The sequence below is a fragment of the Mus pahari genome, chromosome 2 (assembly GCF_900095145.1).
Source record: "Mus pahari chromosome 2, PAHARI_EIJ_v1.1, whole genome shotgun sequence".
NCBI lineage: Eukaryota > Metazoa > Chordata > Mammalia > Rodentia > Muridae > Mus > Mus pahari.
Window position 1 is genome coordinate 101,817,651 of NC_034591.1, and position 11,193 is coordinate 101,828,843.

Here is an 11,193-nt window from a genome sequence, read left to right on the forward strand (position 1 = left end):
TCAAGTCTAAGTGGATCAAGGAACTCCACATAAAACCAGAGACACTAAAACTTATAGAGGAGAAAGTGGGGAAAAGCCTCAAAGATATGGGCACAGGGGAAAAATTCCTGAACAGAACAGCAATGGCTTGTGCTGTAAGATCAAGAATTCACAAATAGGACCTCATAAAATTTCAAACCTTCTGTAAGGTAAAAGACACTGTCAATAAGACAAAAAGGCCACCAACGGATTGGGAAAGGATCTTTACCAATCCTAAATCAATAGGGGACTAATATCCAATATACACAACAAACTCAAGAAGATATACTCCAGAAAATCAAATAACCCTATTAAAATATCCTCAACTGAGGAATACCGAATGGATTAAAAGCATCCTTAATCATCAGGGAAATGCAAATCAAAACAACCCTGAGATTCCACCTCACACCAGTCAGAATGGCTAATATCAAAAATTCACGTGACAGCAGATGCTGGAGAGGATGTGGAGAGAGGGCCACTTGTCCATTGTTGGTGGGATTGCAAGCTGGTACAATCACTCTGGAAATCAGTCTGGCGGTTCCTCAGAAAATTGAACATAGTTCTACCACAAGATCCAGCAATTCCTCTCCTGGGCATATACCCAGAAGATGTTCCAACTTGTAATAAGGACACATGCTCCACTATGTTCACAGCAGCCTTATTTATATAGCCAGAAGCTAGAAAGAACCCTGATGTCCCTCAATAGCAGAATGGATACAGAAAATCTGGTACATTTACATAATGGAGTACTACTCACCTATTAAAAACAATGAATTTATGAAATTCTTATGGATGGATCTGGAGGATATCACCCTGAGTGAGGTAACCCAATCAGAAAAGAACTCACATGATATGCACTCACTGNTATGTGGATATTAGCCCAGAAACTTAGAATACCCAAGATACAATTTGCAAAACACATGAAACTCAATAAGAAGGAATGCCAAAGTATGGATACTTCGTCCCTCCTTAGAATGGGGAACAAAGTACCCATGTAAGGAGTTACAGAGACAACGCTTGGAGATGAGATGGAAGGAACAACCATGCAGAGACTGACCCATAGGGGATCCATACCATAATCAGCCACCAAACACAGACACAATTGCACATGCCAGCAAGATTTTGCTGACAGGACCCTGATATAGCTGACTCTTGTGAGGCTATGCCAGTGCCTGGCAAATACAGAAGTGGATGCTCACAGTTATCTATTGGATGGAACATACGGTCCCCAATGGAGGAGCTAGAGTAAGTACCCAGGGAGCTGAAGGGGTCTGTAACCCTATAGGAGGAACAGCAATATGAACTAACCAGTACCTCCGGAGCTCGTGTCTCTAGCTGCATATGTAGCAGAAGATGGCCTAATCAGCCATCATTGGGAGGAGAGGCGCTTGGTCTTAAAAAGATTATAATGCCCCAATACAGGGTAATACCAGGGCCAGGAAGCAGGAGTGGGTGGGTTGGAGAGCAGGGTCGGGCAGAGTATAGGGGACATTTGGGATAGTATTTGAATTATAAATGAAGAAAATATCTAATAAAAAAAAAAAGAAAAAAGGTATCAAAGTCTAGATTCTTCTAATAAACAATATGTCTGGGCCTGTCATAGCATATCCTGCTCACTGATATCAATTTCTGTGTAAGTCACTGTTCTATTACTGTGAAGAGACATCATGACCACAGTAACTCTTATATAACAAAACAGTTAATTGAGCATTTGCTTACAGTTCCCAAGTTTAGGGCATTATCACCATGGTAGGGAGCATGGTGGCAGGCAGGCAAGGTACTGGAGCAGTAAATGAGAACTATATCCGAACTGGCAGTCCAAGAAAACTCTAGGCTAGGCATGGGCTTTTAAAAACTCAAAGCCCACCACCTGTGATGTACTTCCTCCAATAAGGCCACACTTCCTAATCCTACCCCATTCAAATATTGCAACCCCTGGTGACTAAGCATGCAAAAGGCCTATGGAGGCCATTTTTATTCAAAGCACCAAAATATTGGAATATATACTTGCAGTAACAATGAAAAAAAGCCCTAAGTTTGAAAAAGAATGGAGGAATGTGGGGGAGTGTTTGGGGGGAAGAAAGGAAAGGGAGAAGCATTGTAGTTAAATTGCAATCTTGTGGTGGTTTGAATATGCTTGGCCCAGGGAGTGGCACTATTAGGAGGAGTGACCTTGTTGGAAGAAGTATGTTATTTTGAAAGTAGGTTTTGAGAGAGCTTCCTCCTAGCTGCCTAGGGATGCCAGTATTCTGCCTGCCTTCTGATGTAGATGTAGAACTCACATTTCTTCCATCACCATGCATGTCTGGATGCTGCCATGTTCCCACTTTGATAACAGACTCAACCTCTGAAGCTGTAAGTCAGCCCCAATTAAATTCTGCCCCTTATAAGAGTTGCCTTGGTCATGGTGTTTCTTCACATTGATGAAACACTAACAAAGATAGAAGTTGGTACCAGGGAATGGGGTATTGCTGTGATAGACCTGAACATGATTTTGCTTGAAGGAATGTTTAATTTGGAAAGCAGTGGAATGCTTTAAGTGGGGCTTAACGGGCCATCCTAGTAGGAATATGGAAGACAGTAGCGCCGAGGGTGAATTGAACTGTGTAAGCCTGCTGGCTGAAAGGTTTTGGAGAAGAATTTTATTATATAGCCTAAAGGCTGATCTTGTAATATTTTGAGGAAGAATGTTTTTTGTCTAAAAAACATCCTTGTCTAAAGAGTATTCCTGTGGCAAAGGTAAAGAGATTTCAATTACTTACATGGACAGAGAAAGTCTCAGAGAAGCCCAACATTTACTTTGTACTCTGGTTTACTCTTATGAAGAAGATTCTGATGAAGTATAGAGAGCTTAGAAAGGAAAAATACAAATGTATGGTTCAAAGAATAAAGGGGCACCAAGAAATAGAGTGGAGCTGAATCCAAATTCTAGGAAATAATTAGATTAAAGGAGTGATGACCTTGAACCAAGATCCAACCATGCTAAGCTTAATTGTTTATGCTTTTGCAGTTGAACAAGGGACTTGATTATTGTTTCCATTGGACTTTCAACAGGAAATGAACTACAGCACAAAAATGAAGAGTACAATTGTCATATAGATCTTGAGGTTGGAAGACACAAGCTTTTGATGTGGATCTTGAAGAATAGTGGCCATGAAAAGCTTAGGCCCACCTTTAATCCCAGGGCACAGAGATAAGCAGATATCTGAGTTCAAGGCCAGCCTGTTACAGAGCAAGTTCCAAGTAGAAAAAAGCTAATCCAAGCATTCAGGAGACAAAGCCATACAGATCTCCAAGTTTAAGGTCAGTCTATGGAGCAAGTTTCAGGAGAGCCAAACTTAAGGAGTGAATGAAATCCTTGAAAACATAAAGCTGGTAAAAATGTAAATAGAACAAGCGGTGCCATATTCCAGCCCCAGCAAGCAGCAGAAGTCAGCAGCAGAAGCCACATGGCTACAGCTTCAGAGTCAATAGAAGGATAGCTGGATCTTGAGGTAGTACTACTCTGAATTTTCTGAGAAAATGCCTCATTGATTTCCAAAGTGGTCATACAAGTCTGCACTCCCACCAGCAATGGAAGAGTGTTCCCCATGCTCCACACCCTCATCAGCATGTGCTATTTCCAGAGTTTTTGAATTTAGTCAATCTGATGGATATATAATGAAACCTCATGATTGATTTGCATTTTCCTGATGACTAAGGACTTTGAACATTTCTTTTTTTTTCTTTTATTAGATATTTTCTTTATATACATTTCAAATGTTATCCCCGTTCCTGGTTTTCCCATGAAAACCCCCTATCCCCTTCTCGCTTCCCCTGCTCACCAACCCACTCACTCCTACTTCCTGGCCCTGGCATTTCCCTACACTGGGGCTTAGAGCCTTCACAGGGCCAAGGGTCTCTCCTCCCATTGATGGCTGACTAGGCCATCCTCCACTACATATGCAGCTAGAGCCATGAGTCCCACCATGCATATTCTTTGGATGGTGGTTTAGTTCCTGGGAGCTCTGGGTGTACTGGTTAGTTCATATTGTTGTCCCTCCTATGGGGCTGTGAACCCCTACAGCTCCTTGGGTACTTTCTCTAGCTCCTTCATTGGGGACTCTGTTTTCCGTCCAACGGATGACTGTGAGCATCCACTTCTGTATTTGTCAGGCACTGGCAAAGCCTCTCGGGAGACAGCTATATCAGTCTCCTGTCAGCAAGCTCTTGCTGGCATCCAAAATAGTGTCTAGATTTGGTTATTATATATGGGATGGATCCCCAGGTGGGGCAGTCTCTGGATAGTCATTCCTTCAGTCTCTGCTCCACACTTTCGTCTCTGTAACTCCTTCCATGGGTATTTTGTTCCCCCTTCTAAGAAGGATCTTAGTATCCACACTTTGGTCTTCCTTTTTCTTGAGTTTCAGGTGGTTTGTTAATTGTTACAATTCAGATACAATGAACATTTTTTTTAACTGCTCCTTGGCCATTTAAGATTCCTTTGTTGAGAAAGCTCCATTTAACTCTACCTCATTTGTAAATTTGGGTTCTTTGGGTTCTTGGTATCTAAAGTCTTAAGTTCTTTTTAAACTTTGGATATTATCCTTTTGTCAGGTTGGTGAAGATACTTTTCCAATCTGTAGTCAACCAATTTGTCCTACTGACAGTGTCTATTGCCTTACAAAAGCTTTTCGGTTTCATGAGATCCCATTTATCTATTGTGGATCTTAGAGCCTGAGCCATTGGTGTTTTGTTCAGGAACTTGTCCCCTGTACCAATATGTTCAAGGATATTTCTCACTTTTTCTTCTATGAGATTTAGTGTATCTGGTTTTATGTTGAGGTCCTTGATTCATCTAGACTTGAGTTTTGCACAGGGTGATAAATATGGATCTCCTGGGCATATACCCAAAAGATGCTCCAACATCTCTCAAAGACACTTGTTCAACTATGTTCAAAGCAGTCCCTCAACTGAAGAACGGATAAAGAAAATGTGGTATATCTACGAGTACATCTATGGACTAGGAGTCAGCTATTAAAAACCAAGACATCATGAATTTTTCAGGCAAATTGATGGAATTAAAAATATCATCCTAAAGTAATCCTGTCCCAAAGGGACATGATAATAGTTAACAATTAACCTGGAAAACACTATGATGGTCAATCAGAATATCTCATGAAAACTGGCAAGGTACATTGGTCACCAAGAATTCAAGAAAAAAAATCTAGTAATAATTATGCTATGTGTAGGCACAGCCTTAAACATCTCAAAAATTCATATAATGCATTTTTTAGTATATGTGAGTATAATTAGTCACACTGTGTTTTACCCAACTACACAGATACATATACACACACACCTCCCAAAGACATCATCTTATAATGAAGCTAGTATAAAAATGTCACACTGAAGCTTATTATATGAGTTAATATATGCAGATTAGAAAGCAATCCTCATTTATTTTTATTTATTTATTTATTTATTTATTTATTTATTTATTTATTTATTTATTTTAGACAAGACAGATATATGATATTTATGGTCACAATCCTGAGGGTTTAGTATTTTTTTTTAATTCCTATCCTAACTTGATTCTGGACAGTACATGGTAAAATGAAGCAGTAACCTGAAATTTACAATCAAATCAACAGACAATGAGACAGTACACAACGTTTACAAAAACCTATCTTAAAATTGACAATAAGGGGGGAACTTTAGAAAAAATCATGACATCAGTGCTAAAATAATGCATTTTGGCATTTTGGGTTAAACAACTGTCCTGGAAGTTACAATAAACCAAGTGTAGCATGGTGAGCAGCTACGGGAGCTGGTGTCAGAGCACGGGCTCACTGTGCCACACAGTGCCTAGCCAGAACACAGTGCCTAGCCAGAACACCCAGAGAACTGCTTTTCAGGCAGGGGGATGAGTGTGAGCAGTACTTATACAGCAGAGCAATCCTTGAGCATCTTCAAAGACCTTTGACTCTGCACCTCTTCCTTATGAAAGATTCATTGTGCACTCCACTCACACTCATCCCTACACAAGGACAAAGGAATGCAGAATATAAAATGCACTTTAAAAAAATCTATTTTCAATAAAGTGCTATTTTTAATTTAATTATATTTGTAATTCATTTTTATTAAAGTTTTTTTTAAATAAATATAAAATTATCTCTAAAAGACAGAAACTTCTGGAGATAAATTTATTTCTAAGTATTACCTACCTACGGCAACAGCATTAAAAGGACATCAAAAGATTTGCATAGATAAAAAATAAGAGCCAGAAAAAAATCAAATAAAAATCCAAAAGCTATACATAAAAACACATAATTAAACCTGGGATTATATAATCCTACATAGAACATAGTTATTAATGGGTACAGATGTCCACTAAAAATTAGCTCAAACAATATGGACCTTTGATAATATTTTCTAATATTCAAGTATGATCTGTGAAAGCCTCTCCAACAGCTGTGTATCTGATTGTAGAACAGGTTTTTTGCTCTTTCTTTTGATTGGATGTTTTCTGTATTCATGTTCTGTAGGACAAGTTCTATGAGAAGCACACACTGCAAAGACTATCTACATGACCATGCACTCCATTTTCTCACTTCCTGTTAAACCGGAAACATACAAATTATGTCTTTTTCATCAGGCACTGGTGTCAACATTAGAACACTGACGTATTTTCAAATTACAAAAAACTTACCAGTATCTTGTTTCCTCAATATTTCCTTAGGGAAAAAATCAAATATTCACTCAATCTAGAATTCACTGTCATATTGAAACCAACGTCTTAATATTATCTTCATTCAAACTGGCAGAATGTAAAGGCAAATTTATTAACGATTATTTTTATGGAGAAAAATTGTTTTACAGATCTTGAAATACTTATAGGGTTTTACATGCTACTTCTTTAACATTAGTCTATTTTCGTTCAAAATTGTTTATTTTGCTTTATAGAATTTTGGATGTAGTAGGTAAAGATAACACTTATTTTTACACTTTTAGTAAATAATATCTAATTTTGCTTCAGTGTCGATTTTAGAATTACTTAGTTAATACATTTTCTTATGAAATTAAGCTGGTACTCATAGTAACTTGGTTAGTCTTGAAAAGGTTCTCTGAACCACAAAAATATTCCCATCCTGGTATACTTGTGTTACTCTATGAGGAATTCTTCACATTATTTCTACAAATCATTTAATAAGTGTACGTAGAAAGAAATGTCTGCCTCTCATAATTTACTCAGATATATTATAGAAGTATTAAAATACTGAGGAAACATGTCCAATTACTATAATTATAATTTGTTCTTAGGAAATTTTACTTAATTAATAAAACTTCTTAAATAAATAAATGGTGATAATAAGCATTTGTAACCTGATGTTAATAGAAATTCAGGTGTTTAGTATAACTCTGTTTATATTACCTGCTAAATTTTAAATAAGCATGTTTAATCCTATTATTAAAACAGAATTTTGCTTATATTTTACTGAATTTTGTTTTTAAATCAGGAGTGGAGAGTGTATGCTATATAATGTCTTTATAAAATACTCCAAGATAGTTTTCATTCATTTACAGTTATTGAGAAGGTCAAATATTAAGAGATTTTGTTTTTAAATCTAGAACCATCCTTGCATTTCTATAATGAATCCTATGTAGTAGTCGTCACTAAATTTCTTTCTTACAACACTTACAACTGACTTTCAATTGTAATTAATTTTTACCCATAATTGTGAGCTGGGTTTGTATTTTTAAAGATTTACTTATTTATATGCTATGTGTACAAGTGCCTTGCCTGCATGCATATAAGTGCATTGTGAGTGTTCCTAGGCACAGAAGGCAGAAGCTAGCACAGATGGTTGTAAACCAACATGTGGGTACTAGGAAGCAAACCCAGGGGCTCTGCAGGGGCAGCGCCGCTCTGAGCTGCCGCCCAGCTCTCCAGCTCCAGTGTATTCCTCATGTTTGTGTTATTGTGGTAGCTTTGCCCTGTCTTGTTATTAGAGTGAAGTGTGATAAAACAGTGTAATTTTCTGCAACTCAATCCTCCTACTAAGCACAACTAGGAGAAGTAAAAACCACAGTTTTTTCTTTAAAGATATCAGAAGACTACGAACAAAGACAACTAAAAGGAGTAAAATTATAAAAAAGGCAAAACCATTTAAAAGTCATCTGAGGGTCACCAGCTGTCCTTGGCAGCACTGGCCAAACCCCAGTAGAGGCAATAAACAGAGAACCAGAATCAGGTCTCGGGGTCCAAGGAAGAGAATAGTTATTACAGAGCTTAGACAATTTTTCTTTATTTCAAAGAGCTAGAGTGTTAAAATTAGAGATCTGAGAACCAAGCTTTCCATTACAGCATCTGTTGAATTCTAAAGCTTAACCGCTCGGGAAAATTAAGGTTTATGTCAAACCTTTGAAAGACAGAGTGAGGTTTTCCAAAGTCTCACAGTGGCTTAGACATAGAGACTCAGCAGAGGACAAATGTGTATGAATCTCTCGTAGGCTTCTTTTTAAAACCATTTGAGTTAGGGTATTAAAACAACACAGAGCAGGTAGTTTACCAATAGCAAGAATGGCATGACTAGGTAGCTCATAAACAACAGAGTGTTATCTCTTCCAGTACTGGAGCCTGGGAAATACAAGATGCAGTTTGATAACAGATTTGGTGTCAGTCAGGGGCTCATTTGCAACTCTGGAATAGATGTACTCCTGAGGAATTTTATTATGACAGAAGAAACAGAAAGATCTCTAGATTTATTCAGGAAAGCCCCTGCCCAAGGCCATCACCTTCAGGGGCCATTTCCTGCCATCACAGGGGTAATTAGGTCCAACCTAAGAATTCGAGGTGCATACAAACACTCAGAAGATAGGACAAGCTAAAAGGCTGGGGAGTGTTACACAGACACCTACAGCTTACAAGCTGGTTTGGGGGGTTTGGTTGTAGTAGTTTTTAAGTATTTTTAACTGTATATCAGCCTCTGCTAACACTGCTTCACTATCTAGCTGAAGAAGGCAGAAGACTAAAAGGCAGAAATTTCTACACTTAACTTTGGTGCTGAAGACAATGACAGGCCTACTCTAATCAATGCCCTATGGTACCATAACTAGCAACAGAGATGATTAAAAGTACTTAAAAATCACAACCTAAGCACCTGTGACTAAGGATTAGCCCAAATACAACTGATCACCCCACATACTTACTCATTAAGGTAAAGAGCGAACATAACTAGAAAGAAGGATTTCATTAGACATCAGAATCTATGCAGTTTAAATACAATGTCTAACAAACAAAAAATACTAGGAAGAAACAAGAACATTTCACTAAAAATTAAATCCATCAATAATAAATAATAAGTTAAATAACCATAACTTGAAATGATTGTGACTAATATAATCAAGAAAATAACTACAAACTAGATAAAAAGATAGGAAGGTTGATCAAAGAATTTCAACTCATAAAAAAAAAAAATCAAAAGATGTTCTAAAACTAAAAGAAACAGACTTTAAATGTTAACAGGCAAGTCTCTTTATACTCTATACAAGGTATCTGTCATGGCCAATACTAATGACTTTGAACTTTGAAGGAAGACCTAAGACTATAGAAAAACTGCAGAAATCTTTGAAAACAAATGATATGGGAGGCCTCAAAATCCATGTAGGGATTTATATAGTCAACAGGTGGTCTTGGACATTGAAGAGGTTGTTGGCAACTTAAATCAGAAATGAGAACTTTAGTAAAGCTATAGGGTGAGGCATGGTTTTCCTACTTTGAAGGGAAAAATAGAAGAACTATCACTTACAGGAAGGTGTGTGAACACAGCAAAGGTGCTCCGGAGGAAGGCAATGAGGTCTACCAGGTAACCACTAGCTTTGTTGTCTAGGTCTCCTGTCATCCAGTCGTAGTCAGCCAGCTGCAGAAACTGGTCAATCTTCTGATTTAGGTTTGTATATATCTCTTCTTCAGCTGCATGTCTAGCATCCTGGGAAATGATATTTAAATTTAAAAACACATTGATATTTCTGGGGTGAAAAAGGCAAATGTCATGGAGCCACCACATGTCTATGCCCACTTAGGAACACAGCTCTGACCATGGAATGGCATCAGCTTCCAGGAACACTTCTCTTTTACAAAGCACATAGGAACCTTTCCTAATCGATTTTTTAAAATGTGATCACTGTCTCTCTCCCTCTCCTGAGGGGAAAGTTGAAAGATCTGCAAGAAAAGCTATTCTTTTTCTTTACTAAATAAGGAAAATTTATTCACACACACACACACACACACACACACACACATAAACACCCTGTAGCCTATTTCCTTTTATTTTCTCTTTTCTCACTTCTATTAAAAACTAAATTTACTCTAAGAATCTGATTCCCTTATGACTCTCTGTGTGACTACAAAAGGCTCCTTTCTACATTCCCAAGCTTCCTACATGCTCCAGTTCCTTCAGCTGCTGGTAAATATGCCTAGGTTGTAACATAATAAGCTCTCACTGGTGACTGTCAAGCCCTATGCTTTCTTCATCAAAAAGGCTTGCTCAAGGCTAATACACTTGTGCCGTAAGATATGTTCTATACAGAACAATCCAAAAAAGGAAGTAAAAATGCACTAAACACATCTTAGGTCACATGTGTTTGTGGTGCCCTGTGTACTAGATTCATTTACTCACTAGTTTACTGAAGTCTCTAGAAAATTGTGTCATTATTTCTGTACTTTAGATACAAGTTGTTTATTAAGAATTTGTGAAACCTAAACCACACAAGAAACAAAGAAAGAGAACTTCAGACCAATTTCCTTTATGAATATTGATGCAAAAATACTCAATTAAATTCTCGCAAACCGAATCCAAGAACACATCAAAACAATCATCCATCATGATCACGTAGGCTTCATCCCAGGGATGCAGGGATGGTTCAATATACAGAAATCCATCAACGGAATCCACTATATAAAGAAACTCAAAGACAAAAACCACATGATCATCTCGTTAGATGCTGAGAAAGCATTTGACAAAATCCAATACCCATTCATGATAAAAAGTCTTGGGAAAATCAGGAATTCAAGGCCCATACCTAAACATAATAAAAGCAAAATACAGCAGACCAATAGCCAACATCAAAGTAAATGGAGAGAAACTTGAAGCAATCCCACTAAGATCAGGGGACGAGGCTGCCCACTTTCTC

At 37.7% G+C, this 11,193-nt stretch overlaps 1 protein-coding gene across 1 annotated transcript in view; it reads right to left on the reverse strand.

The window, feature by feature from the left end:
- The window catches only part of Exoc6b (exocyst complex component 6B), a 425,980-nt gene that overhangs the window by 173,551 nt on the left and 241,236 nt on the right, over nt 1–11,193 (reverse strand). Inside the window, exon 18 of the mRNA XM_021190223.1 lies at nt 9,810–9,989. Coding sequence (XP_021045882.1) covers nt 9,810–9,989 — 180 coding nt within the window. The remainder of the gene's footprint in view (nt 1–9,809; nt 9,990–11,193) is intronic.